General features: G+C 41.5%; 4 protein-coding genes across 4 annotated transcripts; 1 reads left to right on the top strand and 3 right to left on the bottom strand.

Annotated features, from left to right (window-relative positions):
* Positions 1–1,897: 1,897 nt before the first annotated feature.
* On the bottom strand, positions 1,898–4,006 carry LOC117649888. The gene is made up of 5 exons (XM_034393072.1): positions 3,884–4,006; positions 3,613–3,757; positions 2,478–3,535; positions 2,315–2,387; positions 1,898–1,983 (listed from the first exon to the last, which is right to left on the bottom strand). Exons 1-5 carry the CDS (start codon positions 4,004–4,006, stop codon positions 1,898–1,900), a joined length of 1,485 nt encoding a protein of 494 aa, XP_034248963.1.
* A 1,456-nt stretch (positions 4,007–5,462) lies between these two features.
* Positions 5,463–8,018, bottom strand: LOC117649887. The gene is made up of 4 exons (XM_034393071.1): positions 8,015–8,018; positions 6,841–7,934; positions 5,568–6,705; positions 5,463–5,509 (listed from the first exon to the last, which is right to left on the bottom strand). The coding sequence occupies exons 1-4, from the start codon at positions 8,016–8,018 to the stop codon at positions 5,463–5,465; spliced, it is 2,283 nt and encodes a 760-aa protein (XP_034248962.1).
* A 768-nt stretch (positions 8,019–8,786) lies between these two features.
* LOC117649886 lies at positions 8,787–9,674 on the top strand. The gene is made up of 3 exons (XM_034393070.1): positions 8,787–9,103; positions 9,177–9,349; positions 9,433–9,674. The coding sequence occupies exons 2-3, from the start codon at positions 9,178–9,180 to the stop codon at positions 9,672–9,674; spliced, it is 414 nt and encodes a 137-aa protein (XP_034248961.1). The 5' UTR covers positions 8,787–9,103; position 9,177.
* A 1,117-nt stretch (positions 9,675–10,791) lies between these two features.
* On the bottom strand, positions 10,792–20,498 carry LOC117649885. Its single transcript, XM_034393069.1, has 7 exons — positions 20,483–20,498; positions 20,314–20,378; positions 16,792–17,045; positions 13,324–13,483; positions 12,900–13,030; positions 10,955–11,149; positions 10,792–10,857 (listed from the first exon to the last, which is right to left on the bottom strand). Exons 2-7 carry the CDS (start codon positions 20,339–20,341, stop codon positions 10,792–10,794), a joined length of 834 nt encoding a protein of 277 aa, XP_034248960.1. The 5' UTR covers positions 20,342–20,378; positions 20,483–20,498.
* Positions 20,499–20,629: the final 131 nt, after the last annotated feature.

The following is a 20,629-nucleotide window of genomic DNA, read 5'->3' as shown; positions in this document are numbered from 1 at the left end:
GTTTCCGAATCCGATAGTAAATTTCATAACTAAGCTCAAGAGGCGTGGCCAAGGGGCGCTGGTAGAGTCATCAGGCAGCTGACCCTCCGCCTCCCGTGGGACGTGGTAGCACAGCGGTAAAGAGCGCGCACCACAAGTCAAAAATCCCGGGTTCGAAACCCACTGATCAAAAGCAGAATCGGTTCACTAAATGGCATAAGGCCGCATAGGTGTTCATATACATGAACACTTGGTCGTCCTTAAGGGGGCACACCAGTGAAAATCGTCAAGTTTTGGCCTCCTTTTTTATTTTATCTCATTTTTCTGCTATTCATTCCGAGTCGAACGCCGCAAACCCCACCTCAAAATTCCAATTACTTTGGCTTGGGCACATTTTTGAAGTTCATAAGAAGGTAACTATTTTTGCATATTTTACCTCAATTGTTAACGTGCAGGTGTTTCACTTGAAGTCCAATGACAAAACCCTCGAACCATCGAAACGCAGTTGGAAAAAGGAATATTATGGCGCAAACCGAACTCAAATATGTCATAAATTGCGTCCGTAATGAGGAATAATGCGTGTAAACCGTAGTTTCACTTCAAACGTCGTTTTCTCGAAACACCATTTTTATACCTGGTGCCCACGATTGCGGCCGCAAAAATTGAGATAATTGAGTGCGGTTTGCGGCAAAATGTTCCTTAAACTTCCCGCTTTCGTGTGAATCTCGGATATGGTCGTAGCATGAACAGGGCCTGAGCCACAGACACGGAAACGTGAAAAATATGGTCAAAAAATTAGTTTCTTTTTTTGCTTCTCAAAAAAACACATTTAGGATTGTGTTTCCGACATGTCCGTGGTTCACACGATAGCCACATGTGTCCTGATGAGAAATTTTGAAACCCCATGTTTGTGGCTCAATCGAGGGCTTCACAAAGTTGGGCAAAGTGGAGCCGTGTCACCGAAAAATGAAGATGGCGCCCAGCCCCCCTTCCCGTCACCGCCCCTGGCTGCCGTGTACTTTTTTGGTTAAATTGACATATTTTATCGTTCAGAATGAAATTTCAACCCATTACCTTCGTTACTTTAATCAGAATAACGTTTTTACGAAGCCTCTGCATTTTCACTGGTGTGCCCCCTTAACTGCCCTAAAATGACCTCGCAAACGCGAATATGAATTTTCATAACATGATATGAATTTTCATAACGTGATTGTAAAACAATTTACAATCATTTGTGATTTTAATTTTCATAACAATTGTTTGTGAAAAAAAATGCCAACCAATGTTATGAAAATTACAACTGATTTTTTTAACAGTGTAGAGCAGTGCCTCGCAGCCTCGTGGCTGCTGCACTCTAAAAAATTTAAATACAAAATTCTGAAACCCTTTGTTACGCTAATTTCCCTACAAATGTTGCAGTATTTTGTATCAGGAGCGCTACAGTTCTCTGTATCACATCGTTCTGTTATCCTGTTGTGTTTTTACAGATATTTGTAACGTGTACAGAAAGTGTGTTACAGAAATTTGTAACGTGTTTCAGAAATCTTAAATGCGTTACAAAAATATGTTACTTGTTCCAGAAATATGTGTAACAGAAATGTTACAGAAATTTGTTAGTGTCACAGAAATGTGAAACCCTTGATTCTAAAAAAGCACCGTTTGTGATCCTTGTTTCTGTTACCGTCATTTCCCCAAAACCCTTTAAAACCTGTTCTAAATCCTGCGGCACTGTTGTAGACTTCAGAATCTTTGGGTGTAACAATATCTGATTTTTAACTAAAAAATGCTATAGCTTGTTTCTTTGGGGAAAAGAATGATAAAAGCAGTGAATACTGTTCATGTGTTTAATGAAACATTACTCATTACCCCAACTTCAAACACCCCAAACTGAAACTTGATAATTTTGATGCTAAAGCTTTCACTTTCGAATCAATGGGATCCGTTGTTCTTTTCTTCTTTGCACGTTTGGGTTTTCCTTGTGGGGGGTTTCCCTGAAGGAAGAACCTGAAAAAAATTGTAGAATAATATAAGCAAGCTAAATTTATACACTGCCTAATTTTAAAAATTTGAAGAAGCATTCCCATTACCTTTAAAAGAATTCCAGGCTGCTGTGGAGCTTTGGATGGAGCTTATGTTGAAAATGTAGTGGGATAATAACAGCACCAAAACAGCCTCAGAAGGATTGTGCACTGGAACTAGGATTTTCCCCCCAACATCACGAAAAGAAGAGAGTCTGATGAACAAATGAAAAACCCAAAAAAAAAAAAAAAATGGACTAAATTAGCTCTAACTTTAACACACACAATTAATCCACTGTACGAAATATTTGACATACCTTTCACTAAAACCAAAGGAAAGCCTTCGTTTCCAGCAGCAGCAGCTTTCATATCATCTTCAGATGCATCAGTCTGTAAATTAGAATTTCACAAAATTATGAAGAGTCAACACTCAAGAGTATGTTAATGTATAACATATTAAATTGTTAAATTAAAACTTACGGGAACCACAGTTAGCAGGGCAGACTGCTGCTCACTCATAAAGCCAACAATCAGCTGGAATATACTGGCACATTTAGCTTGAATGGAGCGAGTCCCCTTGTCAAAACTGTCTGCGTCAGCAATGAGCTCATTCAAAATCGAAGTTTCCTTGTAGTTAATTTGACAATGGTGCTTCATGAAATCATAGATGCTGGTCCACTTCTCAGAGACACTTTTAGTCCAGACCGATCTGACATCTTTTCCAATAAGTTCCTCCCCATGGTTGATAAGATGCGAACTTATCTTGAGAAGAGGCCATCGATCCATGATTTTGGGTAAGTTCCTCATCATGGGTTTGCCTCGGTTAATGTCCAGTCTTTGAGTGGCATATGTAGCGGCCATCAGCTTCAATCCCTCTAAAGACTCCGGACTCACCGCAACTGCTTCTAACCTCTGCCTTTCTTGTGTTTCAGGTGTCTCACCACTGGGCAGAGGGACTTCAAAGGCAACACAGCCGTAGCTGTCTTGGTGTGTAGGAGGGCTCAGCCCTTCATCATCGACTTCTTCCTCTTCAGCGGGACTTTTCCCCTTTCCCACTTTCCCCCTTTTTCTTCTTATTTTTTCATCGCCCTTGTTGGCCTGGACGTAGGCGTAGATCTGTTGAGCGAAGCAGCTATATCCTGGATCACAAAGCTGACCATTAATCATGATTTCGAAGATCTTCGCATACTTCTTGTCGGCATAGTTCATAACTGATCTAGCAAGGCTTCGTGCCGTTCCCTTGCTGTAGTCTTTCAGGGTGAGCACCATATAGTTTCCAATCGTGTGGAAGGTTTCCTTGATGGCATGCTTCTTCAAATGTTGAAAGTGTTTCGGATGGTGACTAGCAGAGTTATCCATAACTTCAAGAATAGGATCCAGAAATGGTATCACAGTTGAAATAGGAAATCCACGAGTCAGATGAGAAGAACTTGAATGTGAGTCTTGCGAGCTTAGATCGGAGTCTAAACTTGACGACTCAGAGGAACTACCATTTCCACTTGACTCAGAACTCGACCTTTCTGGTCTGAACGATGTGTCTGAAAATCAAAATATGCATTACAAAACAAAATAAAGCTGATTACAATCAGAAAACGTTCTAGTCATTATCACTTACCCTCACTGTTATCTTTAGAGCTCCACTCTATTCCAGAAGGAAGCAACATGATGCAGAGCTTCTTTTGATTTGACTTGGCCTCCTCACACAGTGCTTCAAATACGGCATCTTCATCAATAAGTGTCCCATCATCTTCCTGATAAACCTGTGGCATCCAAGTCACAATGTTAAGACAAAACCAAAGTAAGATCAACAGCTCTAACATCAATCACAGTGAACAAACAAAGCACTGCTATTTAGGTTAATGTGGGCCTGCCTGGGTGATACTTACTTGGTATTCGTCTCCAATCAGTTTCAGCTTGCTCTTGGTTTCAGAGATGAGATCATTCAAGCCAGCAGCCCTCACAAAAACGGCTTTCTTTCTATCCAGAGAAACACTCTTTACCAGGAACATGGTGTCGCCTCAGTGAACCTGGAGTGAGATAAAATAGACAAGGTTAAAGAGTTGGAAGGAAACGACTGAACTACGATAAGGGCAAGGCAAAGGCAAGAAAGTGAAAGGCCACGAGTTAACCAAGATTCCCATAAAAATAAATTTGATGCGAGTGCGAGGGCCAGAAAAAGATTTAAGAGACACAGTAACAAGTTAAATTACATAAACGAAAAAGAATGAAGCAGTAATGTGTAAAGAAAGCCTAACATGTCTGGTACACTAACCTCAACTTCACACACAATAAGATTCAAAAGACAGGTTGAAATGGATGTTTTCCAAGATAATAAAAGATGAAATTTGGCAAAGAGTGATAACGAAGCATTTTATATTAAATCTGATAGAGTAAAGACAGTAAACCAGACTGAAAAAGAGAAGTGCCCCGGAGAAACGTGTTACGAGCCATGGGCTCGAGCCGGCCGGTACGGATAACTTCCAGAGTAAACCTATCTTGTCGCTAGGACCGGGCTCTAAAAGCACTTACCTCAAAAGGAGTGAAGCCAGTCAATCGGTTCAGAAAACAGGGCAAAGAATGAACAAATTTGAAGAACATCGTCAAAAGCTAAACTTTCCTGGCAGATTTTGACATCAGCAGTGGCCTAAAACATACCAACCACGCAACATGAATACTCAGACCAGACCTTCACCGAAAGCCTGCGATCTGACGACTATTCTCCACTTATATTTTGCTTTTTTAAGTAAGATTAAATCTGATTTTAAAAAAGATTAGTGTTGGTCTGCTCTAGACTTGAGAAGCAGAAGCAAAACTCAAATAACCACTACTATGGTGAGGTTGGTACAGGACGTGACAAAATGGCTGCCTCTAGCAGACAAGACAGGTGTCAACAAATACTTTCAAATAATGTGTGCTCGACTCAAAATAATCCTTTTTGTATTTGTAAAGCATTATAGATAATAATAATGAGAAATGTAATTCGAATCAAAGGTGTTTTCTTGTCATAACTGGTCGCGTAGCCGGTTCAGATTAATAGCAAAAATATCTCCCGAGAGAAACTTTCTATGATACTTTTGCTTGACATTTCTTGAGTTTCAAAGCCAAGGCAAATAATGTTTGAGGAATTAGGTTGATAGGTGGTACAGTGGCGTTGATGTTATAAAATTTATTTTATTAAAATTGGAGAACAATCCTTACAGACTGCATAAAAAGTACATAAAACTATCATGCACAAACATATTGTCAATATTAAAAAAGGGGTTGTACAATGGCATGTTTTAGTTTGACTAACTTTTTTTTTAAGATTGAACATCATGGGGCTTACATTTAGCTCAAGAGAGCATCTTGTCGGACACAGACAAAACCCCTTTACTTTTGCCACAGAGTAGAGCCTTTGTCGAGGCCTGTACGAAGTCTGTAGCTTCTCACACACAAAGTACACAATCTGATCACAGTCAAACAGTATTAAGGAGATTCTTCCAAGGCTAACATTACACTCATAACTATCTTGGCTAAGCACAAGAATGTTACCTTTTACATACTGTGTTCCTTTTACAGTAATTTTTGTACATTCTTCCAAGTCACCTGGGGAAACAACTGTGGCAGTAATAGCATCCCGAATGTTTTTGGAATAATTACTGATGAAGAGCCTGCTGGTTTCAGCAGCAGCTACATCACATCTCAAATCTGCTCCACTGCGTAAATAGCACTGCAACAACTCATGCTTCATAGCAAAGGTAAATAAAATGTTCTTAAAACAACGGACAACACGAGCAATGCGTTTGAAGTACGAATGCTTTGACTCATAGCGCATTGTCCAACACTTGAGAAGTGGTCCGAAGAATAAATAATTTAGAACTGTGTGGGACATGAAGTGGTGCTTCGGGCGCAGAGGGACCTCTGGAAACAGTGCTTTCCTTACTGTTAAGTACTCAATTATAATACAGTGCAGGTATGGCAGAATTGATTTATGAATTCCAGGGGCACACACAATTTCAGTTATTTCTGACAGCAACATAAGAGCTTGCCAAACTTTATTTGTGTCATCCAGAATGAAGTTCTGCATAATCAGAGGGAAAAGGCGCAAAAGTGTCCACACCTGCCAAGCTCCTCCTTTGACTCGTTCAGCCTCTTCTTGCACAGGAGGCGGTTTATCCCGCTTCTCTTCTTTAGAATAATCAAAATTATCAATAGCTTCATTCAACTCGTGCAGCGTGAACCAGGACTCACTGATAAAATAGTCAATGAACAGCTTCAGGTCAAAGGCAATGCATCCCTCCATATAATCATGTCCAACACAACTGCTGAGGCCTGGCTTACATGCATGAAAGTATTCCAACTCATTGAATTCTGAATCAAATTTTACGCCTTTATGGCCATACTTCTTAGACTTTCCCAGCCTAAGACATTCTTCATAGGATTCCACTGTTCTCAATTCAAATTCAACAGTTTCACCATATTTACTGTGAAAAATTTCTTTCTCAATGTGACAAAATCTACAGAAGTATTTGGCTGAACTAAAATTACACACAAATCCACCCAACTGGTGACTGCCCAGATTATCACCTGCAATGTAAGTTAATCCCACTTTCACATTGCCAACACCTTCAACATACATTCCATCTCTTTCCAAAACTTTCAAGTCCTTGACAATCCTACCATACACCACCTCATGGACAAAATCTTTCTCCTTGCACAAAGCTACTAGCTTAATAGAATTGACATGAGATCTTACATGTTCAGCCAAGTTCAAATAGATAAATAATAGCTAGTATTTTGTGCTTCAATTTGGAGGCTCCAAGCGGGTTCACAACCTCTACACCATCCTGGTAAATAGCAATACGCAGAGCCAACGGATTCTGCTGGAAGAACCTTTTTCAAGAAAAACCAAACCATCGGTAACATCAGAGATGATATCATCAGTTCTCACAACTGCAGGCTCCAGTTTTAAGTTTAGGGACTTGTCCAAGAAGCAGGCTCGTAGTGTTTCCTCAATAGAAATATAATAAAAGAATACATCCCTTTTGATAAGCTCACCACGTTTGTTCTTGAAAGTACGAACATATTCTATTTTTTCAGGTTGAACAAATGGAAACGTCTTCTTGTAGAATTCTTTCCTCATATAATCTGACCGTAAGTCATCACACAGGGTTTTGGAGAAGGGATCATTCTTCAAGGCACTGGACATAATTAGCTGAATCTTCTCACTTGGAATATTATGATGTTCCATTTGTCTTCTAATTTCTTTGTCGAGGTGAGCTAGGCCTTGAGAGAAAACATGAGACATCTCGCCATAGACATATTGAATCACAGTTTCAGGAACGAGATGATGATATTCCAGCTTCATGAAAAAGTGAGCCAAGTTCTGAAGGAGGAGGTGCTCTTCATTACCTGACTTAGCACTCCCTTGATCAACAAAACAATTCTCAGGAATATCTTCAGTAATTAAATAATCTGAAAGATCTTCAGCAGCATCAGCACTACTGGAATCTTGTCCGCACTGGCCAGGTGGAGCTGAACGATGAGATCTTGATAAGTGAGAAGAAAAAGACTTCTTGTTCTTGTACTTCTTAAAACATTCAGTATATGGGCACTCAACAATGGCACTTTGGGATAGATGAAAGTTTAGATGGCTGAGAAAACCTTTATAAACATCGAATTCCTTCTTGCAGGTTCCAACTGAGCAGATGTATTTGCCCCTAAAGGCAGTCGGTGGCAGTCTCTTAGCCTCCAGCTGGCTGACCTTCAGTGCATGATGTCTCAAAATGTGTTTCCTGAGAACACTCTCACGATTGAAAACTTTTTCACAGCGATTCACTCCACAAAAATATTTATTGTTATTGATGTGTCGATGGCAGTCCCTATGTGATAAATGCAACTTGAAGCTGACAGATGTGTGCTGGCAGTAATGGCAATGAAATAGAATACCATCTAAACCTGAAATGAAAGAAAAATATTCAATGTCATAAAGCTGTCTTGATAAGGACCATGTCTATGTTTCATATTGAATAACTCACCCATTGTAGTTAGATTAAAAAATATTGGCTGTCACTGATGAGTTTATGGCTGTTCCGATCTGAAGTTGATAGTACTGCCAGTCATGACAATAAAATGGAATACCACCTAGGCCTGTAATTTTTAAAAAAATGTTGAAATGTCATAAAGCTGTGGTGATGTAAACACTTGTTGAACTTCTTGTTGAATAACTCACCCGGTGCAGTTGTCGTTGATGAGTGATGGCTGTTCCGATCTGAAGTTGCTGTGCTGGTAGTAACGGCAATGATGAAAATAGAACACCATCTAAACCTGTAATGAAAGAAAAATATTCAATGTCATAAAGCTGTGTTGTTGAGGGCTCTGTCTAATCTTTCACACTGAATAACTAACCCATTGTAGTTAGATTAAAAATGTTGGCAGTCATCGATGAGTTGATAGCTGTTCCGATCTGTAGTTGATCCGTACTGCCAGTCATGACGAATAAAATGAAATACCACCTAAGCCTGTAATGAAATAAAAAATATCTAATGTCACAAAGCTGTCTCACAAAGCTGTCACATAGTGTTTCCGCTATATGATTGCTGCTTTTAACTTAACAAAAAGCAGCAAGAAGGCCAGACAACGTGGCTTCTACCACTGCAGACAGACGATGCAACTAAAGCACGTTCGTGTGCAAGAACTCACCCTAGATTCAAAAATATTTGTGATGTGATAAGATGAATGTGCCTTGAAGTGGATTGAAGTGCCACGCGAGGGCATGGGGTTTCTGGTTGGTGGTGACATCTTCAATAAAATGAACAGATCTGAGTACAAAACTGTACTTCTCGTGACACAACCACACCACGCCACAGCCACAGCTTCTTCCTAATGGGAACGGGGGGAGCGGGGGGCGGGGCTCCACTTTGAATGAAACCGTTCCAAGCTATGAAAAATTTACGTCGCGTCATCATTTTTCCTTCTAGTTTTCCTTCCCTCTGGCCTGGTTTACTCGTCCCCATGCCGTCAAAAAGAGAAGAAGATGACGGATTGTTTTTCTTCCGGTAACCTGTCAGAAGTCAGAACACATGTGCTTGTCAGTGGAACACCGACTACACCGCAAAGTGCACCAGGTGAGCAATCGTTTTGTAGGACTTAGGGTTATGGAGTTCATGTTTCAATGAAAGTCACTCTTTCTTTTTGCAGTATGTCCTCACAAACTATGGAAGGAGCTTACGTATTGTGTGGTTGTTTCATAAAAGATTTGGAGAAATTTACTGTCTATGGTGTACTCAAAATGTATGAAGGAGGTGACATCGTCAAAGTGAGAAGAACTCCTGACTGTCCATTTGAGTTGGTTGCAGTACTGGGAAGTGGAGGTACTTAAAGATACTTTATTGAAGTTATTTTAACCTTATGCTGCACACAATGTTTACGCTTAAATTTATGTTTGCGTGTCCAGTTACAAAAGAAGAGGCGAGGGCCAAAGCCAACGAATACCTGACTAGGATTGGAAGAATTGATGGTGTGGAGGACACCACTGACTTGGAGTATGCAGAGACGCAAGAAATGGATTGTGAGTACACATTCTACATTATCCAGAGTGGCACATGTAAATACACAGTTTGGTCTGACTTGACTTGTCTTTTCTTTTCGCAGGATACAACGAACTCTCAACATGAAGAAACTTGGCCCATTGTTTAGCCTTTTAATAATTTTTATTTGTAAATTTAAGATAATATTTTAGCTTTATTTAAATTTGCTATCTGTAAACTATTTGAAAATTAAAGATGGTTTTGTGAAGAAATGACACTTGTGAATCCATCCTCAATAACACTCCCCATTTACATTCAACGAAAAAATTTCATTTTTATAAAATATTGGTACGATGTACCAAATTTTTGTATTTGATACAAAATCTTGTATCAACGTCTGGTTGTTACAAAAACACGCACCACCAATACAAAATAATGTAGATATGGTTACAGAATACTGCATCAGATACAGCATTCTGTATCAATGAAGTACAATTTTGTAACATTCTGATAGCGTTACAAAATTTTGTAACATCGATACAGTTTTTAGCAACCAATCGACGTGTTACAGAATTTTGTATCAAAAAAGATACAAAATCCTGTATTATTTTTTAGAGTGTAAAATTGTGTACAAAACCCAATTGTCGGTACATTATTTCATCTTTCCTAAGTAGTTCTTTTAAGAACGAAAAGTACGTAACATAGTTGCACAAATTAATTGCATAAGTACTGACAAAATGAGCAAAAAAGTCAGTAACGTGCGGAGAGTGTACACCAAAATTCAAGTTGTTTCCCCCACGACTCGATTTTGCTTAACACTGTAAATGTCCTACGGTGAAAGGCTGCACCAATATACTCTGGTGGAAATTTTCGTCAAAATACCAATAAGGTACAGTGAATTCTCAATTGTATGTTACGAAGTCAGCTGCACCTCCATAATATAGAACATTTTCACCATAATTTGGAGAACTTTCACTGTACAACATAGTGTAGTATGTTGGCGCGGCCTTTCACCACCAGACGATTGTGTGGCATTCGTACATAACAGCGCATCTGCCGTGGAATTGCCCATGAAGATACGTTGTTCTGTCAGGTGATAACTCAATACACTGTGGCTAAAAGCTACGGAAAACTATGTTAACAGCTTGTGGTAATTTCTCCGTAGCCCCCTTGTCAGTATTCTCCATAGGCTCTTGCAGTATTTTCCGTAGGACCGCACAGTATTCTCCGTAGAACCTTACCGGACCTTACAGTGTTCTCCGTAGGACTATACAGTCTTTCAGGCCCTACGGAGATGACTGTGCGGTCCTACGGAGAATACTGTAAGGCCCTATGGAGAATAATGTAAGAGCCTACAGAGAATATTGACAAGAGGGCTACGGAGAATCCTGGCAAAAAAAAATTAACCGAATGTTCCGTACATTTTTGCCATAGTGTAAGAGTGCGTACCTTGAGGCCGGCCCTGCCGAAGCGCTCGGGCGTCTCGTCCCGGACGCAGTCGCCGTGCAGCAGGTTGACGAGCGCGGCGCGCAGCAGCTCTTCCTCGGTCAGCCAGGAGATGCCCACGGTCCGCCGCAGCCAGGCCACCGCCGTCTTGTTCATGGCGCCGTGCACCTCCGCCCACTCCTTGGCCTCGGGCAGCACCTGCAGGGCAGCGGGGAACGAAGAGATCAACATAAAGACAAACAACATTTTAAAAAGGGAAAGATTTCATCAGAGCCCCCAGTGGGTAAGAATAACGAAAAGCGTCGGTGGTCTAGAGGCAGTTTCTCCTGTTTCGATAAGTGCGATTAAGTAAACCTCTGCAGAGCCAGTTTCTAAAAAAAAAAAGAAACATAAGGGGGGGGGGGGGGGGGGGGGGGCGGCGGACTGCTGTACGAGATATGAGCAGTTGCCAAAATTCGGGGCACTTTTGAAGGCCATAGAACCGCAAGAAAAAAATGTGGAAAAGTCGGCTTTTTTCTCGGCCAATTTATTCAGTGATGTCCCACGACTTATATCTGAACGCAGTCGAGCTCCCGGTGCAATATTGCTGAAAGACCAAAAAGCCCCTATCAAAAGTATAGGGGAAAGACACGGAACGTTACAGAAAACAGCGGGATACGGAACGTTACATTGTCATTCAAACAGGCCTAGTAACTCTCTTGCTATGAATTAAAACACGCCATTTGGTGTGAGCTCCTGTTTTAAGATTCCTCAACACGTCCCGATAGAATCATATCTCTGTTTGGTCTAGAACTTGCCCGGGGAACAGAAAAGCATTTTAAAATCATGGTCGGACACTACCGAAACATAACCTATAAAACAAGATTCTGAGCTTTCTATTAACTTCTCAGAGTTCCCGTTTGCACCATTCGACGGCAAAAATGCAACAGATTAATCTGACGACAAGGCCGAGAACTATCAGTAGAGTACAACGCGAGAAACCGTGATAATTCACATGTAACGTTCCGCAAAGTCAACCACGGAGGACATTTTGCGTTTACAGATTGCACCCAAATCGAGCTCGTAAAAACGAGTTCAGTAACATGTGTATGATAGATAAAATAATAAAGTTTCCGAATATCTTCTCAGAATCGTTCTACGTTCCATATTAGCTGAAATATAAGCATCGAAACTTTGAATTTATGGACGGGGGACATGCCGGAACGTTACAAAATGACCCTTTGGAGCACTTTATCGACATCTTCTGAATTGAAAAAGTGGTGACTAAAGATGGATAAGAGTGGGCGACGTCGAGCCCAACACAACGCACCAAACCGCATCTCAATACGTTGTAAAATAACGATTATAGAGCCAAAAGACACGAAAGATACCCTTATTTTGGCAAGTGCTCATATCGAAGGGCTTTCTCAGCAGTATTAGTCCTCCTTGAAGTTTCTGAGCCATTACCCCATTAAGGTTTACGTCAACCTTTAGTTTCGGTGTTTCACAAAAACTCCTTCTCCAGCTTTGAGTTAAAGCAATTGAAAGGAGTGCACTCCATAAAATAAGACTTCCCATTACAGAAAAGAGTCTACGAAGCATCGCTTTGAAAAACGATACATACGACGGCATTGTAGAATCTAAATCGAAGGGGCTCGTGAAGCAAAATCTTCCACACTACAAGACATTTCTTCAAAAAGGAACTCTACAATGCCTTCATTTTCTTCCTAGTTACGAGGGATGCTTTGTGCTTCGTGGAAGTTTTTGAGCGCACTCAAGTATGTTGAAAAAGTTGATAAGCCATTTGTTTTACTTTACATTCACAATACCCTTCAAAACGGTGCACGCCGACATCATGATGCCGTTCTCCGGTGCATGAAATTAATTGAATCGTTTTTCACAAGCGCACAGTTGACCAATGATAATATGATGCAACTCGAAAAACAAGTGACAGAATCAAAGTCGTTACCAGCATGCCCTCGGCGTCCAAGTTCAAGGTGCACTCCAGGTTCTTCAGGCGGGGCTCGGTTTGCGCAACCAGAGCAGTGCGCAGCGCGCCCACTGCCGTCAAGATGACGATGCTCTGCCCCCGAACCTCAGCTGCAAACACAGAAACAAAGGCAATAATATCTTCTGAGAGGCGCCGAGAAAAAAAGTGTCGTGCGCCCCCCCCCCCCCCCCAAAAAAAAAAAAAAAGCACACACTGCTAATCCAAGTGTGGACCAGGTCCACGCTTTGAAACGTTGACCACTGGTTGGTCCACGCTTTGAAGCGTGGACCACCTCTTGGTCCACGCTTGGCAAGCACAGAACTCCATGCTTGAAAGCGTGGACCAACCAGTGGTACACACTTGGATTAGCAGTGTGCACCCTTTGGGTTTGCGGAGCACTCACCCGCCGACACCCTGTACTTGGCGCGCTGGAAGGCGTGGCACTCGGGCGCGTGGGCCGCCTCCTTGCTGCAGGCCTCACTGCACACGGGCAGCCCGCAGCGCCGGCACTGCACCTTGCCGCCCCGCCCAGTCAGCACCCCGAAGCAGCCCAGGCACAGCTTCTGCAAAGGAACCACACCGTAAAAACAAAATCCGTCAATTGCGCACGGGAAATACACTGAGGAATAAAGTACGGAACGTCCGTACTTGTTCCATAAGATTTCATGTTAACAGGTACTGTAAAAAGGGGCATATTTCAGTAGCAGGTAAATACGCACGAGCCCGGCAAATCGTTAAAAGGCTTGTCCCGTTCGTTTCCTGTCCTTTTATCTTCTAGAAGATCAACAAAATTTGATTGTTTATCTTCAATAAATTTTGTAATTTTAATTAAAATTATACTAATTTTAACTTCTGACGGCGAAAATATGAAGTAATGGGAAGGGGCTAACCATCGCACTACTCCTCCACAGTGAAAAACTACATTTAAATACTTCGCTTAGAGCCTGGGGTCGAGATAAACTTCTGGCTTCGTCCGGCCGGAAAACATGTATCTAATACAATTTTATGCAATCATGGCGGAAGTATTAAACGTGAGATACAAATCACCCAAAAGCCGAAGATTCGTTCGTTTCTACCCTATTTACAATTATGCATGCACGCTACGGTTACGACAGATTAACTGACGCGAAATCTTCCGGAAATTACACCGTAAAAATTAATATCCGGAATAAACGACGGATCCTTCGGCAAAAAAATTGCCAACGGTTCCTTCGTTAATTTACGAAGCACTTCGTATATTTACAAAAACCTTCGTTCATTTTGGAAATTTACGAAGCACCTTCGTAAATCTACAAAGATCCTTCGTTTTTAAAAAAAGAAACTTCGTTAATATACAGAGATTCTTCGTAATTATACGTCTGGAATTAACGACGGATCCTTCGGCAAAAAAATTGCCAACACTTCCTTCGTTTATTTACGAAGGTCCGCCGTAGATTTACGAAGACCCGTCGTAGATTAACGAAGCCCGTCGTAAATTTACAAAGCCCTTCGTAAATTTACAACAGATTTTGTAAGATTTACGATTTTTCATCGTAAATTTACAAAGAACCTTCATAAATTAACGACGAACCTACGTTGATTTACAAAAGTTCCTGTAGGAAAGAAACATTTACAGTGCACTTTTGGACATTCCCAAAAACCCTTCGGAAAATATTCCGTCGTAAATTAACAACATATTTTTTACAGTGTAAACAAGGAGTGGCAAAACCAAGGGGTTACCCACTGAGGTAATCGTGTGTACACCCACTCGGTAATCATGGGTAATCGTGGTAATCTCGGTAATCTTGGTAATCGTGGTAATCTTGTAGTAATCGTGCTAATCTTGTAGTTTTCGTGGTAATCGTGTGGTAACCTTGGTAATCGCAACTGTGTGGGCGGGAGGCTAACGCCCGCAGTGCAGGGGGGCATGTGTCGGGCCCGAAATGGCATCATGTGTGCTCTAGCCCTTAATGGTAATGGCAAGGTAGGCCACCGGCCAGGCCCGCAAGGCACCAGTGTGGGTGGGAGTAGTGGCCGACATAGCCCCTGCTCGGGGAGGTGTCTTCCCCGGGCACCCGAAGTGACCCGACGCCACCCGAAGGCGTGTCTGGTATGTCCGTCCTCGTGCCACTTTTTTAACCTATTTAATTAAATTCACTATCATTTTCCTATCCAAAACTATTGCTGAAGATACTACTTAAGAGGACTCTCACAGAAGCTGCCTCTCCACTATATTTTATCATTAAGAATTAATTAAGTTGTTTGCAGTTTCTCATATTTAACCCAAAAATGATAGAATAACAAATTTGTTTTATTATAAGAGCGATTCTCACGTTTCGGGGTAGTTTTGGCGTCTCTGATTTGCCGAAAGTGAGAAATATCCAATTAAGTTTTTCTGATTATTGGGGTCCTGGATGATACTAGAGTTATGGCAATGGTATTTATAGTAAAGACCTTGTACTATCTTCCTAAAAACATGAGCCATAAGGTATTCCCATACGTTTTAGTGGGTGTTTTGATCACGGAAATTACGTTATCACGGAAGTTACAAAGTGTGAAAATCAGCTTTAACGGCTGACTCGGGTTTGCTGTGGCTTCAAAGTCGTTCCAGGGTCAAATGATACTCTAAGCCCGACATTTCAGCGGAAAACTTTTTCACCTAGTGCTGCTGCAACATTGGGTAAAGGGTGCCACGGAAGTTACAGGTAATTGTTGATACACGCCATTTTATAATGCTCTAGCCCGCTTTGAGACCGTATACAGCATCTTAGATTTCCGCGACCCATGCAATTATATCCCAGGGACTCCACTTTGATGGCTTGTGTCATGGAAAGTTAAAAGTTTGGCTTGGGGAGAAGTCCAGAGCTGCCTTTTCGAAATTTGTGTAGTTAAATTGAATATACGGAGGACATTTTTCGTTGCAGCATAAGTACCTTTGAAAGAAGTCTGGCGTATTAGTCTTCGGTTGAAATTAGCTCGAGACATGCCAAGCTTCGAATCCCCATCGACAGTGGGCAGCATTTTCGAACCACACCGCCACACTGGGGGCGGAAAGTTCGAGTATGTTCTCTTTGGACAATCACGGAAGTTACATTTGGGGTATTCCAAACGTTACGTAGACCAATCCAACGAACGAGAACTTTTCGAAATGTGTGCGTTGAGTGGGCAATGGCCCTCCCTAACATCAGAAACAAACCCCATGTCGATATCTGCGCTCGTTTGGGCACAGGAGTCAGAAGAAACGAAACTACCCCGAAACGTGAGAATCGCTCATAAGTCTCTTAAGAAGTCAGGGGTGGAACGGCGGCAATACGCCCGACCACGCCAGAATCTTGTACCATACCCCAAGAAAACCAAGCAGACGAAATCGCGCAACACCGTCACTCCTCATCACCTTGGCTCCTATGGTGAGCTATGGCCGGCAAATACACTATGCATTATTAGCAGTAGCTCTGTTTCCGGAGACGAGTCGTTGACCGCCAGCCATTCAAGTGAAAGAGAGAACTTGGTTATTATCCAAGAATGCTAATAGTCAGTGTAATCACTGAGCAATCGTGGTAATCATTAGGTAATCATGGTAATCATTAGGTAATCATGGTAATCATTTGGTAATCGTGGTAATGTTTAGGTGATCATAGTAATCATTAGGTAATCCTGGTAATCCTGGTAATCTTAGTAATCCTGGTAATCAAGGCAATTTTGGTAATCACGAATCCTGTGTACGCTAAAAATTTGAGTGGGTAACCCCTTGGGCAAAACATTACATTTAACAGATGCTGTTTCACCAGCGCAATCAAGTTGCAGAGAAAGATATCGTGCTTCGAGGCCTCCTGACCACGTTGCTTACCTCAGTGTTGTGCCCAGGGGCTTGCTGACCCTAGTGCTTGCTCACCTCAAAGAACGGGAGTCCGGGCTTCGGCGAGTCGGGGTAAATGACGAGCGGGATTTCCCTCAAGACGATCGTCTCGGCGGGGATGTCCTTGGTGGCCACCACGTACCGGCCGCGCAGCGCCACGCTGCCGCAGCCGTGGCGGTGCTTGGCCCAGTGCTGCCGCTGGTGCTGCGTGCCGCAGTAGTAGTGCAGCCGGCAGCGCGAGCACGGCCGGCCCTCCGCGCCGCACACCGCGCACGGGCCCGTCGGGGCGTCTGCAGGCAAGTCACTCTCACTGTTACCCCACACTGAGAATCCAAACGCTATGAGTACAGCGTCAATTGGTGCAATGCCTCCCCATTCCCATGCATTGGCACAGGGCCTTTTCGGGATGCATTGCACGTAAGGTGCAATATGTCTATCGCATTGCACGTATGGTGCGATGTCTCAGCTGCATTGCACCATACCTGCTATACGCACAGCGTTTGGAATTCAGTGCAAGTATAATGATGAACCCGTTTCAACTTCAATAGGGTAAGGTTACCAAACATGGATCACTTTTTAGAAATGTCCTATATTTCGGCTAAAACAAGCGATGACCTAATTTTTTTTTTGACACATTTCAAGATTACCACAAAGACAACCTTCTCCCAGGAACTTCTCCCATTTAATAACTAATACTTTGAAATTTACAGGGCTTTGAAATTTCACTGATTTTAGTTGTCCATGTGTGGGTCAGACCCAAACACCCCCCTCGCGTTTTGACAAGGGCGATCCGATAACTTCCGGTCGCCTAAATTTTGAAAGGGTACACTCTGAAGGTGCCACGAAAAAATTTTGAGACATTTCTGATGAATGGATTCTTTTTAATAACGGTTTGAATTTTGACTCCTAACCTAACCTGAAACAAAGCCGTTTTCGGACCCCTTATCAGAGGCACTTTTTCACTTGCATACTGTAAGGGTAACGGTAAGATTGATCAGCTCCCCCTCGCGTGATTCTAGAAGTTAAAAGTTGCAGACTTCATGAAGAACTTAGAAAAAATTAAATTGGTCGATTGGTTTGGCAGTACGGGCTCACCAACAAAAATGATCCATGATTGGTACCCCGATCCATGTTCGGCACTTTACCCTACCATTTGTCTTTGATTACTAGCGCAATGAAACAATTATAATGCTGTAAGTGCCATGAATATTGTAAACATCATCTTTTTATCGCACCAAAATGTGAAAATCTTGGCCAAAAACAGCCAAAACGGAGTAAAACTTTTTGCATTTCTTACGCGATGCTTATCACATTAGAAATATTAGTGTCGAAGAACGCTTGAAAAAAGAGGGGGGGGGGGCACCGTACCAGGTAGATTTTTTCAACAGCTTAAATTGATCAAACAGCAAGAAGACAAGAGAGAGTTTTTGTCCCAAAAAAAATTCAATCTTCAATTACAGGTCAATGACTGTCCAAAAGCGGCATGAAAACAGTCATAATTTTTGTTTTCGAGATCAAAAACAAAAACAAAACATTATTTTGAAATCTAGCTCCCTTGTCTCTTTAAGGGGAGGTTCTACTGAAAATCTTACTTTCTTCAAATTGAGTCCCATTATCAATATTCATTGTAAATTTAAAGTATTTCATAGTAAATAGTTAAATTTGAAGTTTTGAGAGCAATACCTAGCCCCCAACCCAGTCGAAGAGGAATTTTCTGCTATTTCTAGTCGTAACTTGAAAAATTCTCCTACGCAAAGTATTCCAACGTAAACTGATGTTCTGGGCATTTTTCACTTCTTTGGTTCATAATTGATAAACCGTGGCATTTGCAAGATACTGGGACCATTACAAAACCATAAGCTGTGTTTTGAAGACAGCATATCAATAAAATTTCAAGAAAATGTTAAAATTTCTGATATTTTGGTGTCTTTTTTTCTGAAAAGCAACGCCAAAATAAATTGGATGGTTCCCATGTCTTGGTGATGCCACGCTTTATTGCGTATGAGCCAAAGAAGTGAAAAATGTCCAGAACATCAGTTAACGTTAAAATGCTTTGCGTAGGAGAATGTTTTAAGATATTGCTACAATAGGCTGAAAAAACCTCTTCGACTGGATTTGGAGGGAGGTATTGGGCTCTAAATTTCATGTTTGACTATTAACTATATATTACTACACATCTGCAACAAATTTTTACATTGGGGCTCAATTTGAAAAATGCAATATTTTCAGTAGAACCTCCCCTTAATTTAGACCAAAAAAGATGTGGTGACTTTGTCAGATTTTTGGGACAACATTTGGATTTGAAATCCTGTGCGCAAGGAATAAAACCCGAAAGATCTACAATGATTGTGTACATTCAAAAAGTGCCACCAGACATGCAAGTAAAGATGGTAAATGGGTAGAAGGGCATGGAGAATCCAATGGTGATATCCATTTTGATGTAAGGGTGACCATCATGTAAGAACATGAGGATGAAAAAGCACGAATAAATGACACTGTTCGAAAATTTTTCGTATATTAACAAAAATTTCACTGGAAATTTTTATAAACGAGAGCTTTGTAAAACGTAGTTGATGGAATATGCCGTAAAGTTCCAAAATTCATCGTAAACATCAATTTACAAGATACTTTGTAAATCTACAAAACATTCCCTTATATTTGTGATAATTGTAAGTAACATGCACCCTAGCATGCAGCAAATAGTGTTGAGAAAAAATGTTCGTCGGAGACTCTAAACCAGAACTTTCTGGCCCGCCGGCAGCCTAACTGCCACAGCTCTGAAAGGGCATTTGAAGCTCGATGACCAGCTGGCTTTGGCAATCTGTACGGCGTATTTTGTCAATTTCAGAACTGTTTCATTTGTCCACAAAATGTTTGCTAAAAATATCACAAATATCGTTTTGTGGCTAATACAAGATTTATAATGTCAAAGTACGGAATTATCTCTAAATTTCAAGATACCTTTCTAAAAGAATATTTTACGAAATGTTTCGTGCTAAAATATTTCGTAAATTAACAATAATTTCTAGCAGTGTATACTAATTTCACTCTTCCCACGATAACGCCAAAATTCGTAACAGTGGTGAGACGAAAGCATGAGCATTCTTAGAGCGTAAGGGGATTGCGCCCTTTAATACGGCGCGATTCTTTAAGTGCCCTTTAAAAGGGCGTGAATGGGTGGAGGGCTTCTTGACAGACTTTTCTTACCCTCCCTCCGGCATCACCAGTAACGCCCGAAAGAGCGTACTTTAAGTGACTTCGTTTCACCGGCACAAGATTGACTTTTGAATAAACTGCAGACTACAACCGGTCGCAACAAAATGGATTGGACGCCGTGCAGTAAAAATTCTACGAGGAATACGAAGAAAATGAGGGCATTGTAAATAAATTTTACAATCTACGAAGAAATGCTTCGTATTATGAAGCAAAATCCTTCGTAATACGAAGCATTTCTTCATGACACGAAGCAATTTCACAATCACTTCGTTTTCTTCGTAGTTATGAAGCAAATGCTTCGTAGGCTTTAAAGAGTGCAGGAGCGGCTCTTACTCAACTTACTGTGGCTCAAGGAAGAAGGAGCAGACATGCTGACTGCGTTACCGGCACCTGCGGCGGATTAAGTCCTGGAAACCAAGAGTGCAGAACACCATTAATACAAACCGGCAAAATGTGTCAGAATCAGATAGGCCGCCCTAAAATTTACAGCCAGCTTTCGCAGCAAACAGACATTGTGCATGAGTTCCACCAGAACGCTGAGTGCAGAAGAGGAACAAGGGCGCCGGAAAAGTCCGAAGTCGTCTCACCTCGAGATTCAGACCGCCTTATATCATAGAACTAAGCCCGTAAAAATTTTTAATTCTTACAGTTAAAGAAC

Source organism: Thrips palmi, unplaced genomic scaffold (genome assembly GCF_012932325.1).
Source record: "Thrips palmi isolate BJ-2018 unplaced genomic scaffold, TpBJ-2018v1 HiC_scaffold_4, whole genome shotgun sequence".
Classification (NCBI taxonomy): Eukaryota; Metazoa; Arthropoda; class Insecta; order Thysanoptera; family Thripidae; genus Thrips; species Thrips palmi.
The sequence above is the reverse complement of the archived record's forward strand: the minus strand, read 5'-3'. Positions and strand labels throughout refer to the sequence as shown.

Coding starts and splice junctions, on each gene's coding strand:
- LOC117649888 (XM_034393072.1), bottom strand. CDS start 4,006: ATGTTCCTGGTAAAGAGTGTTTCTCTGGATAGAAAGAAAGCCGTTTTT. Junction 3,536..3,612: donor CTCTAAAGATAACAGTGAGG/GTAAGTGATAAT, acceptor TTTGATTTTCAG/ACACATCGTTCAGACCAGAA. Junction 2,388..2,477: donor CCCTGCTAACTGTGGTTCCC/GTAAGTTTTAAT, acceptor TCTAATTTACAG/ACTGATGCATCTGAAGATGA.
- LOC117649887 (XM_034393071.1), bottom strand. Junction 6,706..6,840: donor GCAGAATCCGTTGGCTCTGC/GTATTGCTATTT, acceptor AATTCTATTAAG/CTAGTAGCTTTGTGCAAGGA. Junction 5,510..5,567: donor CCCAGGTGACTTGGAAGAAT/GTACAAAAATTA, acceptor TCTTGTGCTTAG/CCAAGATAGTTATGAGTGTA.
- LOC117649886 (XM_034393070.1), top strand. CDS start 9,178: ATGTCCTCACAAACTATGGAAGGAGCTTACGTATTGTGTGGTTGTTTC. Junction 9,350..9,432: donor TGCAGTACTGGGAAGTGGAG/GTACTTAAAGAT, acceptor TTGCGTGTCCAG/TTACAAAAGAAGAGGCGAGG.
- LOC117649885 (XM_034393069.1), bottom strand. CDS start 20,341: ATGTCTGCTCCTTCTTCCTTGAGCCACA. Junction 13,031..13,323: donor CAAGTACAGGGTGTCGGCGG/GTGAGTGCTCCG, acceptor CTGTGTTTGCAG/CTGAGGTTCGGGGGCAGAGC. Junction 10,858..10,954: donor TCGGCAGGGCCGGCCTCAAG/GTACGCACTCTT, acceptor TATTCTCTGTAG/GCTCTTACATTATTCTCCAT.